At 38.2% G+C, this 17,266-nt stretch overlaps 1 protein-coding gene across 1 annotated transcript in view; it reads left to right on the forward strand.

The window, feature by feature from the left end:
- The window catches only part of LOC144630557 (spectrin beta chain, non-erythrocytic 2-like), a 92,379-nt gene that overhangs the window by 1,990 nt on the left and 73,123 nt on the right, over window positions 1-17,266 (forward strand). The window contains exons 2-19 of the mRNA XM_078488918.1: window positions 1,022-1,121; window positions 1,409-1,476; window positions 2,093-2,206; window positions 2,897-2,967; window positions 3,460-3,540; window positions 3,924-4,039; window positions 4,497-4,609; window positions 4,822-5,006; window positions 5,477-5,659; window positions 5,837-5,879; window positions 6,890-7,021; window positions 7,651-7,733; window positions 8,275-8,413; window positions 9,120-9,326; window positions 9,831-10,010; window positions 10,359-10,559; window positions 10,854-10,949; window positions 11,404-11,517. Of these exons, the coding sequence (XP_078345044.1) occupies window positions 1,022-1,121; window positions 1,409-1,476; window positions 2,093-2,206; window positions 2,897-2,967; window positions 3,460-3,540; window positions 3,924-4,039; window positions 4,497-4,609; window positions 4,822-5,006; window positions 5,477-5,659; window positions 5,837-5,879; window positions 6,890-7,021; window positions 7,651-7,733; window positions 8,275-8,413; window positions 9,120-9,326; window positions 9,831-10,010; window positions 10,359-10,559; window positions 10,854-10,949; window positions 11,404-11,517 (2,226 nt within the window). The remainder of the gene's footprint in view (window positions 1-1,021; window positions 1,122-1,408; window positions 1,477-2,092; window positions 2,207-2,896; window positions 2,968-3,459; window positions 3,541-3,923; window positions 4,040-4,496; window positions 4,610-4,821; window positions 5,007-5,476; window positions 5,660-5,836; window positions 5,880-6,889; window positions 7,022-7,650; window positions 7,734-8,274; window positions 8,414-9,119; window positions 9,327-9,830; window positions 10,011-10,358; window positions 10,560-10,853; window positions 10,950-11,403; window positions 11,518-17,266) is intronic.

Raw genomic sequence — 17,266 nt, forward strand, 5'->3', positions numbered from 1 at the left:
CATACACCTTTTTTGACAGAAAAGGTTAACCTTTCATATACCTTTGATAGAAATGGTGCCCTTTTTACATACCTTATTCTTACAAATTTTTGCATGTACTTAATTTCGCAAAAAGTCAGGAGCTGAATTTTGCGAGTATTAATTTTCGTGATTGCAAGAAAAATTAGAGCAAAGGTGTATTAAATTTCGCACATTTGTCAGTGTTTTATCGATCAGTCGTCAAAGAGTTAAGGAACTACTGGAAATTTACAAGGTTTGGCTCAATGTTACTTTAAGGAGCCAGCTGCGAAAGGAAACTTTGGAAACTGTACTAAAGGGGTTGCTATTATTTTATGAGCTGAAGAAAACAGTTATCAAAGTAAGGGTGCTAGTGGAAAACAAGACGGAAGGATATTTTTAAGGGTAGATAGTTGCCTTTCCAAACACTAAAATTTTTATTGCTTTGATATATAATGCGGTATTAATTTTCGCATGTTTAAATTTAGCGCAACGTTTTTTTGCGCCTATTTAATTTCGCTATTATTTCGAAATCGCAAAAATTGCGAAAATTAATACTCGCGAAAATTAGTAAGAATAAGGTACCAACTTTGTTGTATACTCTGCCTTGTGGAATCCCTATCATTTTATACAACTACAGCCTGAAAAAGGTACCCCATTTCAGCCAGAGCCTCCCCATACAGTCATAAAGTCCCTTCCCAACCACATGGGGAACCTTTTACACTACAATTTAAGTTTAATGTTTAATAAGTTCTGAAAAAGCTATGTATAATTTTTAATCCACTGTTGCCGCTTGAAAATATATATTTTTCTGCGTCTTGCACGTTTTAAAAGACTTCAGTTTTTTAATCAGCCTATACATGTACCTGTACAGGTACTTCGATTTTCTCCAATTTGTTATAGCCCTGTGTCTGATTGCTGGTACTCATATATTTTTCTCGGTGGAGGGAAGAACTGCAAGCCCAAAGTCAAGTCATTCAGTATTTTTTGATTTAGCTATACATCCTTTTATTATCTGTTACAGAACAACAGCCATGTAGATGACTTGTTCACAGACCTCTGCGATGGCAGATTGCTGATTTGTCTTCTTGAGATTATTTCTGGTGAAAAGCTGGGAAAAATTGGTATGAGACTTTTCCAACCAATTATTCTTGCATCCTTGTTCCCAGGGTCTCTCTTCTTCCTAGCAGGGGAGAGAGAGACCCTCTTGCCTTTGATTGGTAGCAAAATAATTAACAGTTCAGAACTGTCTGGTGTTCACATTTTAATGGGTTTAAATAATACAACTGAGTGCATGTCATTCTTATTCACCTTGAATGCCTACATTGAAGTTGTTGTACGACTTTGTCTCTTTATTACAATACTGTAAAAACCTGTATGTATATGCTTAAAATTTGTGTTCTCTTTTAAGCTCGTGGAAAACTCAGGGTGCATAAGATTGAAAACGTAAACAAGGCCCTTGAATTTCTGCAGCGTTCAGTAAGTTGATAAAAATAATACAGAAAGGCTATTCCATGAATCAGTTATACATTAGTTTTATCATATATAGATTATTTAATATATTCCAAGATTTCCACTGCACAAAGCCTGTGTTTTTGTGAAAATTTATGCTAAAAACCAATCTTTACCGATTGCAATATTTTTATTGATACAGGTTGATAAGACAAAAGTACATTGTATTTTTTATTGCTGTCTTATTTCATCTATCCATCTTATCTTATCTCAACAATCTAATTTTTTTATTGAGATCAACAAATTTCTTACCATACTAACATATTACTTACAATACTACAAATTACTTAAAAAAAATACTTACAATACTAACATTGACTACATTACTAACAGTACAAGAGAACATTGTTGACAATACTGACACTACCTTATACAATATTGGTATTACCTACCATATTAACATTACATAACTTACAATACTAACCTAATATTATTTACAATACTAGCAATGATTACTTCTTGCTTATTTAAATCTTTTTTAATATGTTTTTAGTGATGCTAACAATATTTACATGCCACAATTACAGTGCAAAAAATGTATACAAACTGAATGCACTTTATAAACAGTTCTGATTGTTTATAGGTGAAGTTGGAGAGTATTGGGGCAGAAGACATAGTGGATGGCAATGAGCGCTTAATTTTGGCTGTGATTTGGATGATTATACTTCGATTTCAAATCGCAGACATTTCTTATCAGGTAAGATTGCAAAGATTATGAGATACATGTAAGACTATATTCATTATTATTCAATAAATATTTATTAATACTTGACCCAACATGTCTTGTGAAATTCTTTAAATGAATGTTTTGATTAACCCCCAAATATAATCCTCCTATAAATCTCAAAGGCAAAAATCTTTGGGATGAGATAAAACTATAACTTTTCCAGTTATAACACCCCTATTATAGAGCCCCCACCCCCCCCCCCCACCCCCCTGCGTTCGAGCCTAATCGGCTGGAACTTATCCCAGTTTCCATAGCATGAAGCGACTAGGAGTATTTCCACTTGCTCCTGGATGGGATGCTACTCCATTGCAGGGTTAACCCCCAGCATTAACTCTGCTGGTACCCATTAATACACCTGGGTGGAAAGAGGCACTATGAAAGTAAAGAAGTTTCTTGCCCAAGTACACAACACAGTGCCCATGCCAGGGCTCGAACCCGGACCACTCAATCCGGAGTCCAGTTCAGCGCACTAACCATTAGGCCACCGTCCCTCCCATAAATAGGCTCTTCCCAAAAATAGTCCAGGGCTTTTTTTGGAATCTTACAGTATAACATGTATCTGGACAGGGGTAAATGGGTAATTTGTAAACTGATTTTGGTGTTCATGTCCAGACTTTGCCCATTCTACATGCTTAATGTTATTTACTGTAATTATTTCAGGATGAAATGTCCAAGGAGAAGAAGTCTGCAAAGGAGGCCTTACTTCTTTGGTGCCAAAGAATGACAAGAGGGTAAGGATGTGTACTGACCTATCGGCACAGCTAGAGAGCACATGTAGACCTAACTGTCAAAAGTGCCTGTTAAGTTCATACTATGTTTAATATTAAAGGAATTCACAGAATAGAAGCCTTAGAGAAATCCAGTACTAATTTCATGGCTAGCAATGATCAATTCCAGAAAATCTCCATACCCACCCTATGGAAGGACATTGGAAATTCTGAGGGGGTGGGGGAACAAAAGTTTTTTACGGAATATATAGGAATTAACTGGAATTTCCAGAGGGGTGTGGGCTTTAAACCAAAAAAAACTTCAGTGGGAGGGGTATTGATATTTTCTGGAACAACACAATCTGTGCAACTTATCCATAATCCCCGGCCCAGTCACACAGGACAACCAGCAGACAACTGCAATACAATGAACAGTAGGGAGTAGTAGGGTTGGGTAAAGGGGGTGATGAACATGCTGTAGATTAATGTTCCTCTTTATCACAATCTTTAATAAAGGTACCCTGGAGTTGATGTACAAAACTTTACAACAAGTTGGAGAAATGGCTTAGCATTTAATGCTCTCATCCATAAGCACAGGTAATCTCTGGAAATGATTAGAATAATAATTTTTTTTATAACAAACATTGGCATACACAAAGGGGGGGGGGAATCCCTATAACAAGGCCTGGGAACAAGTACCTTCGTACCAACTACAGCTGTACTCATTTCTGTCAAAAAAAAATCTAGTCACAGGGACCATAATTTGGTTCAAACTGGTTTGAGTTGAAGGTTCAAGTCCCTGGGACTTGTCCCTCAAAATTAAGGTCAGCGCACATAAGGGGACAAGTCCCTTTCAAGACTAGTTACCTCTTGTAAACTCTTCTTAGTTTTGTTTTGTCAAAAGTGTAATGACATTGTTAGAGCTATATGTTGTTATAAACTGATCAATTAACACTGTTTATCATTGTTTTTATGTGCAGACCTGATATCATCAACTATGGCTCCTTGCGACCCAATCAACATGAAGCAAACCTGAACAATGCTTTTAATGTTGCTGAAGAGAGCTTGGGTATTGCCAAACTATTGGATGCAGAGGGTATAATGTTCTTTACATTTAATTTTTAAACTTTAAACGCATTTGTTCAAATCAAACTTTGCGATTTTTAAGCATTTCTGGTACTTTATTGTTTCATTTATGGTTACATTATTGTCTTGCATTGTTTCTTGTCGCACCTTTCAATAATATGCAATCTCTGAAGTTGAAAACCAAACAGATAATTGCATTTCTCGTTGCGGTCAGTCAGACACAATGTTATGATGATTATAAGCTAACTTGAAAAAGAAGCAAACAAAACAGATCAAATTCTGACCAATCATAACAAAGAGATGTGACCTTTTGAACTTGTTGAAGTGAACTTCTGTTTCCTGAGTAGTCTGACAAGAGTGCGAAGCATCAGCAGCAGTTTGTGAATTTAAGTTACTGGTACTTTATGGCTTAACTCATGTACTACTTTTCATGTCTTATTCTTTGTTGGTCAATAATTTCCATTTAGATGTGGATTGTCCACGGCCTGATGAGAAGTCCATCATGACTTATGTGTCAATGTACTATCAATATTTTGCCAAGATGAAGAGTGAAGAAACTGGAGGGAGGCGTATCGCTAAGGTGAGATACACAAGTCATTTATAAGAGGATTAGTAAAGGTGCTGTCACACTAGGACAATGAAATGAAATTTGACAATAACATTATTATTGTCATGTACTTATATTATTATTTATAATAATTATCATGTTTACTGGCACAAAAAAAAAATTGCAAATGAATATTATTATTATTTTTCATGGTAATATAGTATCTTTGTTTGTGTTTTTAACAGATACTTGGAATCATAATGGAGGTAGAACAGATGGAGAAGGATTATGAGCAGATGGTATCTGATTTGTTGAACTGGCTCAACTCAAAAATTGTAGAACTTGGTCGGCCATTTCAGAAGTCCATGATGGCAGTTCAGAGGGAGATGGCAACATTCAAGCATTTTAGAACAGTTGAAAAGCCACCAAAGTAAGTTGATTTTTACCAAACTGTTTTTAAAGGGATTGCTGGGACATCCAGTGGGCCTCTACTGTGGTCAGATAGAATAAAGCTGCCAAGGCTGGCAATCCCAAACAAAACAGTCACACAGTCAGTGGAAAAATAAACAAATAATACTAAAGAAGCAGCGGAGGGAAGGAGAGGAAGAATTCGCTAAACATCCCTGAAATCATAGTAGGAAGTCACAATACCATGCTGTAATGTCTGGGAACACAGAGTACTGAGCCTGACAAGAGCTAGCAACTGCTGACAACTAAGACAGCTGACTACACACTCCTTGTTGGTTAACTTGGTTAAATTGCATTTAACCTCAGCGAAATCTGATTTTCCAAAAAAATGTGCCAATGAGGCAATTAAAGAATGTCAGTGTTTCAAACAAAGATCACTCTATAGGGAGGTTCGTGCTTATTGTTGTTAATTTTTACATTTCTGTTTGCCAGATACTCAGAACGAGTGAACATTGAAGCTCACCTCTTTAGTTTACAAACTAAAAGAAAAGGGAACAATCAGCGACCTTACGTGCCACCTGAGGGACGACTTGTAATGGACATAAACAAGGCGTGGCAAGTCATGGAGAGTGCTGAGCATGATAGAGAAATGGCACTACGCCAAGAGCTGATCAGGTAATTACTGAACAGTTTTGCCTTACATGTAGTTTTTTAAGGCAAATTCAACGGTACAAATAACCCTGCCTTAATCAACAGAGGTCGAAGGCAATGAAATTTAGAGTTGACCCTTTAGGTAGCTATGTGTATGCATGTGGGTAATGCAGTAGCCTAACGGTACTTTGTTGCTTTTAGACAAGAGATGTTGGAAAAGCTGGCCGACAAGTTTGAAAGAAAGGTAAAATGTAAACTTAGGGCTTGTCTCATGTTGATTTTAAATTATTTTGAGTGTCTCTAAAATTCCTGTAAAAGAGTAGATGCATGCATCTTTGTTTTTGGAAAATTATATAAAGGTTAAGTCTCCTGATTTGTTATATGCCTCCAAGTGGCCCATAGGAGGCACCGTGGCCTTAAGGCCACAGTGCTGAACTCCTAGTAGAGTTAGAGTTCGTGCTGGAACAAGCTCGATCCATGTTCAAGCCCTATCCAAAGTCCTATTATTTTTCTCCACCTAGGGGTACAAATGGGTACCTAATGAATTACAGTGTAAATACCTGGGGCAACCATGCAATGGACTAGCGTAGGAGGTCGGAGTAGAAATACATCTACCTGCTTCATGCACTGGGAACCAGAAACAAGCACCCACCTGATGGCCCACCAGGCTTAAAGGGGCTATGTCACGCAATTTTAGGCAATTTCGGCACTGACCAACTGGTCATATTGAAATATCACAATAACGGCTTAAAACTGTAGAAGAACTCAAAAGAAACACGGAAAGGCCAAAAAGCGGCATGGATGGGCAAAATTCGAGAAGATTAAAACAGATTGCGTTCGGGTAAACTTGAAAAACGTCGGCCCAACTTTCTTCAAGTTTATCTCAATTTGTATGAAAGTGTCATTTACAATGCTAGAAAATCATCCTTGTTTGTTATGTGGCTGTGATTTTGCCAATAAAAGACTTCTGCTCTGCCAATTTGAAGTTTCTTAATTAATGAAAATAAATAGAATTACCTAAAATACCATGGCCTAGCCCCTTTAAATGCAGACTTTACCTTGATCAATAAGTGGCCCACAACTGCAAGTGCTTAGCTGTGGTTTCTGTTATATGAAAATGGCTAAGAGTATTGCTACATTATGCCCTTCACTTATTTCATCAGTGGAGCCCCCAATTGTCAGCTGCTAATTTAAGGGATAGTCCTTCTTTGTGGTTGCTTTGAATCTTCAGTTCCACTGTCTTTCATTTTGCAGGCTTCTCTTCGTGAGTCCTGGCTGGATGATATGATGCATGTCCTTGAAGGAGAAGCATTGGGTCAAGATGCAGCCACTGTGGAAGCAGCCTTCAAGCGTCATGAAGCCATCAGTACTGATGTCAAGGCCAGAGTTAGTGTCAAATTATTTTTCTGGCATCTACCGGTAGGTCTGCAAGTGTGCAGACAGCACGATGTGTGCATGGCACGATGTGTGAAGGGCACACATTGTGCGTGAGGTGACTGCCTACAAGAGGTGTCCATAAAGCCTGCCGCACACTAGAGCAACTAGCTGAGCTATTCGCCTCACGTGCCTGTTTGCTCAGCCACTTACTCACTGCATATTTCACCGCAGACAGTGAGGAAAGTGCTTAGCAAGTTTGATTTGGAAGCCGCCATGTTGAATCACGTGAGAATTCTGCGTGTGTTTATTGGTCAGTTGATATTTCTGGCTGAGCAAGTTGCTCACGTCGCCCGCACACGTTGAGGATTTTGCCTCTCGAGGCAAAAAATATCAAACACGATAGATATTTTCCTCAAGGCCTCGCGAGGCAAAATTCTCACGAAAAATGTCCGCACACGAGAGAAATCTGCTGAGCAAACGGGCACACGAGGCGGTTAGCTCAGCTAGTTGCTCTAGTGTGCGGCAGGCTTTAGCAAAGGTTATACTGTAGTTATTCCTCTCTGAGTAGGGATAATAAGTGCTTATTGCCTGACTTATTTGCAACAATTTTTTTAAAATGGTTTTCAATGTAATTTCAGGAGGAACGTTTCCAGATGGTATTTGACTTGGCCCAAGAACTTATTGACGAAGATTACCACAGAGCTGATGTAATAAGTGCAAGGTAATTTGCTCAATACAAATTAAGGAAGCATTTCTCACAAAAGCTGAGTACAGACTTTTTATCAATAATTTTTGGATGTTGTCCTTCAGTAGCATGTTCAATAAAAATGTTAAAAGTTCAACTGAGGCCTTACACTACTTTACCGTTCAAATAGTTTAGGATACGAAATGGATGGATGGCCTTGTCGTTTACATGGCATGTCAAAGATAGTGTTTACCTACCGTTTAAACAGTTTAGGACACCAGATAAACAGATGGCCTTACCTTTTAAACGGTTTTCATGGATCGTTTAAACGAACGATAAATGGATAATAAATGCTCCTAGCAGTTAAACGGAAAATCGTTAGTGGGCGTTTTCCCGTGTGAGGTCACAAATTTTAAAATCCAAGCTTTTGCTGATCTACGGCATCGTCAGATCGGCGAAAGCTTGGATTTTAAATTTTTTTAACACAGTAGTGCAAGGCCTCAGTTGAACTTTTAACATTTTTATTAGACTTTTTATCATTCTAAACTGTCTGAACCAAGCTGATTTTTTATTTCAGAGAGGAAGTTATTATGACCAAGTGGGATAAGCTGATTGGTATGTTAGAGGCTCGACGCACAACACTTGTGGGTTTTAGGGATCTTGTAGGCTTGTTCAGGGAAATGGACGGTGCACATGGTGACATGCAGGACATTGAGGTACTAAGTGTTTATGTTAGTTACGTTGAACACTCTTTCACAGCTGACAGGTAGCATGGCTGATTGGTTACAGTGTAAAATCGCTGGAATTAAAATCTGGAGGTCCCTGGTTCAAATCCACTATCCTGCAACCAACTTGATTTGTTTATGGTACTCCCGAGTTTGACTCCTCAGCTGCAAACAGCTAGCAACAAAATGGTTCGCTTCCCGTCAGCTGGAATACTTAACAAGTTTATGTTAAATTTGCCATACTTGTTTGTTTGCTTACAGTTTGCACAATCAGCACAATGGTGCAAAATTCGCTGATGCTTATATAAAGTCATTAATTTATTGACTGACTGACTGACGGACAGACTGGCTGACTGACTGACTGACTAACGGACGAACGGACTGACTGACTGACTAACAGACGGACTGGCTGACTGACGGACGTACTGACTGGCTGGCTGGCTGGCTGACTGACTGACTGACTGACTGACTGACTGGCTGACTGACTGACTGGCTGACTGGTTAATTGATTGATCAATCGATTCAATTTGGCAAAATGTAAGATGTCTTGATTTTGGTACTTGTAAGTTGTAGACTTGGCAAAATAAAACAATGTGTTCAATTAAAAAAAACAAAAACAAAAAAAAAAAACAAGGTGTTCAAATGATTACCAAGCGATGGTACTCAACCAGTGTTACAATTAAATTTATTTTTATAGGCTGCTGTGAGATCAGAAGATTATGGCAAGCATTTGTTAGACGTGGAAAATCTCCTACACAAGCACAGTTTAGTTGAATCACAGATTCAGTCACAAGGAGAGAGTGTACAGCGAATCAACAATGTGGCCCAGAAATTCATCAAAGCAAAGCACCCAGAGACCCGAGTCATCAAAGAAAGACAGTCATTACTAACACAAGCATTTGAGGTAACAAACGAGAAAAAAAGTTATTAGTAAAATTAGACCAAAGTTTTCTGGAGAGTTGTAAGGGCATGTATAGGGGAAAATATTTACTGGAAGCTGTTACGTGTTATTTGTGATCTGTGCATTTTGGTTGATCCTGGAAAGAGATTTATCATAGTTATTAATAAAGTTTTTATTTCATGTTTCTCTTAAATTTTGTGTTACACCATTCTGAATTACATCTTGATCACATTAATATTATCAGAGTCAAAATAGTACAGAAATTACCACTGAAAAGAACATGGTTTTGGTCTTCAAGAAGACAAATGCATGTAGATGATTATTTTTCTGGCTGCTTTAGCTTTTAGAGAACTATGTTAAAACCTGATTTTTTTATGTCTGTTCATTTGTAAAACAAAGATTTATATAACGTCACTGAACTGTCATGCAGTTTTACTTTCTCAGCCACAGGCTAGCCAATGAGCTGCTCTGTGGGATACCTGTGACTCACCAGTTTTTACTATACAGGCATTAGTTCAGCTGGGGAAGGAACGTCGAGCAAGGCTGGAAGATTCCCTTAGACTTTATAAATTCTTTGGCGATATGGAGGAAGAAGAAATGTTTGTCAAAGAAACTGAAAAAGTTTTATCATCAAAAGACGTTGGAAACGATCTGATTAGCTTGACAAGACTGCAACAAAAACATAAGGTTAGTGATCTCGGAGACGTGTGAACCTTTGATACCCAAGAGAAACCAAAGTCAAATTTCTCCCCACAATATTGATACTTAATCAAAAGAAAAGGTTACGCAAATTAATAAAATGACCACCAAAGGGAAATTGCTTTGTTCTTTTATCAAATTCTCCCAATTAATACTATAAGAAAATGTATGAAGAACAGTCAGGAGAATTTGTATGTGGATATTAAGACTTAAAGGGTTAAACACTAATTTTCAGGAACCTTGTTGATTAGGTTTACATGTTGCGTTAATTTTTTGTTGTTTATCAGCCAGAAGTTAATTTTTGATCAGTTCATTATTTAATTTTTTATTCATTAGGCCCTAGAAGCTGAGCTAAGTGGCCGGTTTGCACATTGTGAGACAGTGTGTGCCAAAGGACAGTCGCTGATTGATCGAGGACACTACGCTTCCAAAGAGATCAGAGCAAAGATTAAACAACTGCAAAATAACTGGATGAAATTAAGAGAACTTTTAATCACAAGATCTGAGAGACTGAAGGATGCAGCACAGTCACTGCAGGTATGCAAGTCATTGACAGACTGACTGACTGACTGACTGACTGCAGTGACTGACTGACTGAACGACTGACTGACTGACTGACTGACTGATTCACTGACTGACTGACTGACTGAGCGACTGACTGACTGACTGACTGAGGACTCACTGACTGACTGACTGACTGACTGACTGACTGACTGACTGACTGATGGACAGACGATGGAATGACCTTGCGTCCATCGAGCGACTGATTACCCGACTGACCATGCCTTATTGGAGTGCTAACATGGAGTTGAAAACTGTTTTTTTTTTCAGTACTATTCAGATTCAAATGATGCCGAGTCTTGGATGAAAGAGAAAATGTACGTCGTGAGTAGCGAGGATTACGGCAGAGATGAACAGAGTGCAATGGTGAGTAATAAAATCTCAAGATAACATTTTCAATAAGGCCCTGAATAGTAAAATGTGCGAGGTGATCCTCGCGATGTGACAGTTGCATTTACTGAAAGGTCGTTTGCAAGAGAAACCGTAACATATTAATATAAATAATTTTGCGTTCAGGTTTGTTTCATGTTCATGTACTACAATCTTGGCAAATGTCTTTGTGACACAATAGTTCATTATTTCATTTTCGGATTTCTCCCCTCTCCCCAAAGCAATGTGATATATCGTGGCTAGGCTGGTTAGGAAAAAATGTGAAGAGGCACAAAATTTTTTGTCAGTATTGTAGAGGAAATCCCATCCGAGTGATTTAATGCGCCGTTCAACGTTTGGTGTAAAGGCCTTTTAAAGCGAAAAATATACTTTTGAAAGGCAATATTAAAGTTCTAATTTGGACTAATGTCTTTGTCTGTAATTTGTTCAGTCCTTGCTGCAGAGACATACAAATGTTATAGATGAGATAAAAGGATTTGCCGATGATGTCAATCGCTTGAGAGAACAAAGTAAACTGATGGAAAGTAATGAGACAGCAGCTCAGGTAAAACATTTCTTCATCAAATCATTTGATTTCATATCTTTTTCCCTTTGCCGATCCCAGAAAGCCTTGAACAAGCTAGTCAAAAGTAGGTTGACACATCTCGAGAGATGAGTTTTGCGTCAAGCTGAGAGATGTCTCACATCTCGAGAAAGTGATTGTCGTCATGAGAGACGAGATTCTGGTCTCCCGCGACGCGGCTTTCGTTTCAAGAAACAAGACAGACCTCTCAAGAGGCTATCGGAAGCCTTAATAACAACAACAATCTCAAATGTACCCTTACGTTACAAAGAAATATTAATACAAAAAGTAATAAAATAAACTAAGAGGGCTAGTGGAGCCAGGTAGCCAGTTAGTACCAATGCTTGATTTTCTCGCGAAAGCCAGACTTGTCAGTCTTTTTTAATGATTACAACAGTACGCGAGCATTATTAAGTGGCGATGTCCTTTAAAGCGGACCATCGCATTTCGGGTCGGAAGAAAGTTTTCCTTCAAACTTTTCCCAGTGAACTATCTTGGTTTATAAGTAAATGTAACGGCATTAGTTTTTTGAAATACGTTAAAATGTATTTTTCAGCGCCTATAACAGCCAAGGCGACCAAAAGGCTAAATTTTGATGGTCGCTACAACGAAAAACTGCACAAGTTGACGAGCTCGGCACACAAAAACTGCTGACCGCAACAGAAAACTATTATAATCCCATGAAAGGTGGTCCTTAAAGGGTTGTGAAAACATGTTTGTTTTAATATTATTTTAATTTTCAGGTTTGAAAAAAATTATGTCTCAACATCCGTCAGATCGCTTTTTATAAACATGCCAATGTACCCTGACTTTGCTGGCCTTTAATTTCCAAGTCCAGACCAGACCATTCTAAATTCCACCTGAATTCTACTAAATAGATGCCAGGGAGCACAGAAATCTAAAAATACCTTGCACTTCTTACCTTCTTTTGTTGCAGCGACTTCCAACTTTTCGTGTTTTAAGCGAATTTTTCACACACATTATGCAAATGAGGTTGTAAACCGAGCAACGGTTGTTTTTAACAAAAACGGTTTAATCGTTGACTTACAGCATTGCAAGTAAAAAATACAGGTCATTTCACAGAACGATCACTTGCAAACGTTTTAAGCGGTTAAAAACGGCGAATTATTCGTCCTGGAACTTTGAATTTGTTACGAATTAATTATGCAGTTTCGCTGTCTGCTAAACTTGATCAGGTAAACTTACTAGTTGGATTGTGTACTCTTAGGTTTTGCTGCTTTCTATTGTTGAGTTAACAGTTTTGTTACTTTTGGAATCTGAACGTTTTCTCAGTATGTAATAAGTTCAATTTTAACACCACACATTGGAATCTAGGATTCGTGACATTTTAATTTAATTACTGACATCAATGTACGAAGTTAAAAAAAATAATTTATTCTGCTACCGTAGCTGAGGACGGTACTTTGTGGCCCTAATTGCCTTTCTTCCTAATGAATTTCGTTTTTAACTTCTTTGTTACATACACAGACATCAATAAATGTTAGTATTACTCTGTGTATCAGTAAGTTATTTTAACACAAAAGCTCGCTCGTGCGAACTTAATTTTATTTACACACATCTTATACTCACAAACCCGTGAATATCGACGTCCAATTATCATCCCACTGCTCGAGAAAAAGGAAAGAAAAACACTGCCTCATTGCAAATGAAATACTTTTCATAGAAATACTCTACTGAAAAAAATACTTTCAAGTCTGTTTCCTTGACTCAAACTTTATAGATCACTGGGGCGACTTTTACCGTGACAAAACGGAAACTGACGTGACACAACCAGTAATTTATACCTAATCTGTTCAGAACTAATCGCGATCGCGTGGTTCTTTATCTAGGTTCGTTCGACTTTTTTGCTTATCCATTTGGTTTTCATGTTTAGATGTGCTACCACACCTTATACAAATTTCAGTTTGCACTACTACCTCTAAGCTTATAACAAGAAACGTCTCTGATCCCTGTTGCCACTACACGGTACAACTTACTACACCTTGAGATTATATCATTCTTTTCCAAAAAAAGAAAAAAAAAACACTTTCTAATTGCAAATAAAATACTTTTCATAGAAAATCTCTACTCAAAAAAGCACTTGTCTGTTTTCTTGACTCAAATTTAGATCAATCGGTCAAAACGGAAACTAGCGTGACACGGCCAAAAAATTATCACTAATCTGTTCAAAACTAATCGCCTGGTTCTTCGTCTGTTTCTTTCGACTTTTTTGCTTATCCATTCAGTTTTCATTTTTAGATGTGCTACCACGCCTCAAACAAATTTCAGTTTGCACAACTACCTCTAAGCTTATAACCAGAAACGTCTCTGACCCCCCCCCTCAGGGGGGAGGGGTTACCCCCATAATGGCCTAAACGGGGAGGCTCCGTCCGAAAGGGGTACCTTTTTCATGCTTTAGGTATATATATAAGAGTAGGAATCTCACAAGTTTAGGTAAATGAAAGCGTAGGGATATCGGTTATTTAGGTATTTAAAGGGGGGTTCAAGTTTAAATATTTCGAACAAACGCACCTTATGGCTTGTCGGTATTTTTAAACAAATTTAGCTTCTTGGAGCCAAAATAAAGTAGTCCCGGGTAGGTGAGTTATCCCTAGCAGAGCGTTTACAAGGCGCTGTAACCCTAGCGCTCAGCTAGGGTTACCCTAGTGCTAGGGTAACCCTAGCTGCCTTGTAACACGTCGATGAAAAAAAAGAAGAAATGTGGAGCGCTAGGGTAACCCTCCTGCTAGGGAAACCCTAGCACTAGGGTTATGCTACCTGCCTTTAAACAGGCCCTAAGTAGAAATACTAAGTACTAAGTACACTTAGTAGAGATAAGGGACAATAGGAACCGAATAGTCTGATAAGTCAAGGCTGATAGCGTAAGGACTGTTAGATTTTTTATAGGGCGGGGGGATGGAGGAGGGGGCATGAATTTTAGATGCTCGTTTTTAACTCGGAAAATTCCGAGTTTTGGTGAGGAGGCCGATTTCACTCCTTCCCTCCTTCCCTCGATTCCTGTAAACATTTTAATTGAATTAATTAATTAATATCAAATTGAATTAATCAATTAATCTTGTGAAGCGGGTTGGGGGTTGGCTAAAATGCGAGTTATATCTGTGTTACTTTATATGAAGTACACAAAGGCTATATATTTGTTTCTGAAAATCCAATGTTCTCCTTGTGGTATGCATTCTTCCAGGCGTAGACCCAAGCACACGGAATTTTGTGCTGAACGCATGCGCATATATGAAGTACACAAAGACTATATATTTTCACCAAATCTTACTGAGAACTGGTTAAAACTCAACAAAATTGGGAGTTCGATTTATCGCCGAGTATTTCCCAAAAAATTGACTACAAAGAGTTCCATTTGAATGAAATATTCATCTATAAGCCGAGCGGTCATCAACAACGAAAATTAACAAGCGTTTGTATTTATTCTTGGTCATTACCTTTTATTTTAGTGGCGGCTCCTAAAAAGCCATTTGGTTTAATGACGCAACGTTAGGGATGAAGTTTTTATTCGTCTTTTCTTCGCTATTTAGGCTGGAACTCGACCTCCATCGGCTCGCTCTGGAATATTATTTGTTTTGTCGGCGTACGTGATCGTCTTTTGAACCGACGAGGACATTTGAAATCCCGCATGTCTTAAACAATTTCCTCGCAATCTCTTCTCCAATAATTATTTCTGCCTGAGACTGTTTCTGTTCCTTTCCTTCCGTTCCTTTCTTTAAGTTTAGTTAATTTGCAGAATTACTGCTAACGTGACTTTTCAAGAGAAGAAGGGTCAAGAAGGAATCGATCTATTTGACTTGTTGTCGCGACACCAGAAACTGGCCAATCAGAATCGGTCTTTCCCACGCGCTTGGTAAACATTGTAACACGATCTGACAGAAATCGGCTGCATGTAATATTTTTGTTCAAAAGCGAAAACTTAAAATACCACGACTTCTCTGCTAAAAGAAACCACTTCAGAAGAGTTTTACTGGATTGAAGATACCCGACAAATACTGGTAACAGCACATGTTTCGTTTTGATGACATTTAAAGTTCACCCGCTTGATCTGCTTGATCTTTTCGCTAGCAACTTGGCGAATTGCGACGAACTGAAGATTCTCTAAATCATCAAGAATCATCCCGTATTCTCTGGCGATTTCGCAGTTGTTCTGAACTGTCTCTACCTCGGCAACAACTTTCAATTTGAAGCTTTAGTTGTTTGAAAACCAGTAGCTTTTGGCATGATGATCGATAACTGCTTAATCTTCAGAAGAATGCGTGATTGTTTGAGATGGGATTCTGAACTCAGGTGAATGTTTTGTCACGCTTGTGTACGGTTCTATTAATAAATTCATTCTTTATCAGTGATTTGTTGTTTTTCAATTACATAGTTGTGATTTAACGAATATGTTGATTCGCTGCACGTGGATTGTTTTATAGTTTGGAGGAAAAATTGGGTCTCGGCTTATAGCCGAGTGATGTGGGTTTATTTTTTGTCAGAGTCTAACTGGTTCCAAAAACTAAAAGTCTAGGGTCTCGGCTTATAGCCGAATAAATACGGTACATGCATGCTTAACTACCAGCCGAAATATTGTATTAATGTCAGTTTTCTTGAAATAAACCAAAACTTAATTTTTCTAATGATATTATTATTTTGCCTAACCTTCAAAAAACAAAAAGGAAAAATAAGAAAACAATTTGCAACCGATGGGACCTCTATCACTTGCCCTTTCGGCCTGCTCTCGATGAGCAGCTAGATGACAATGAAACTAAGTGAAGTGAAGTGAACTGAATTGTGAAAAGTTTAACATCATTTGTTTTAGCAAATCTCTATTTGTCAGTTTGTTGTTTTCGATTCTTGTTTCATAATAAATTTTCCGAGTTTAGTGGCTCATAGCCACTTTGAATAGTTATTTTATTTTCTTACAGCCTAACAAGATATTTTTTGGTGCTCGCTAGATATTTTTTGGGGGCCTTTGCCTTCTTTTGGGATTTACACCCCCTCCCCCATAAATCATCTTATACTCCACCCCTAATTGCAAAGGCAAAAAAAAAAAAAACTAAGAAAAGGCTGGAGGGGTCTCGACAGCTATAAAAAAACCTTCCCTTATTAACTTCGTAATTCTTAAATAATTTATTTTACATGTATTTGTCTGAACAGCGTTCAAAATAAGCTATTTAACAATGACGTCTCAGTGTGCAATTATAGAATATGAACCAACCGCGTAACCTGGAAGTACCGACAAAGGCTTGAGAAGAATTTAGCGGGCGCAACTAACTCTCCCTCCTCAACAAATGTTAGAAAGAGCAGCTCAAGTAAAATATTGAACTGGCATGAACTACTCAAGCAAAAGAAAAATATTTTTATAATCTGTTTTATGTAAAAGAAACTGCATGGTAATTCTCTATGCAACGGATCCGACTTGAACGAAAACACCGTACATCTTCTGAATAGCCTTTGACATTTCCAGATTTACGGAATATCGGCTCTTTGTCCCTTGCTGGTTTCTTCGTGGACGTCCTTGGTGCGCTCGATATAGGCAAGCTGTTTTTGGGCGCCACAACTTCCATATGTGTGCCTATGCTCGGCGCACACGGTCATTTTTGCGACAACCGACTCCTCTAAATCGAAAAAGCCAGCTCTGGCCAGGATAATTTGCCATTCTGTGATGTCCTCTCGCGATAAATTTATACAGGCGAGGTGGCTGTCTATCGATTCATCGCACTCAAGC

The sequence above is a fragment of the Oculina patagonica genome, chromosome 11, assembly GCF_052425735.1.
Source record: "Oculina patagonica isolate OP01 chromosome 11, crgOcupat, whole genome shotgun sequence".
In the NCBI taxonomy this organism is placed as follows: domain Eukaryota; kingdom Metazoa; phylum Cnidaria; class Anthozoa; order Scleractinia; family Oculinidae; genus Oculina; species Oculina patagonica.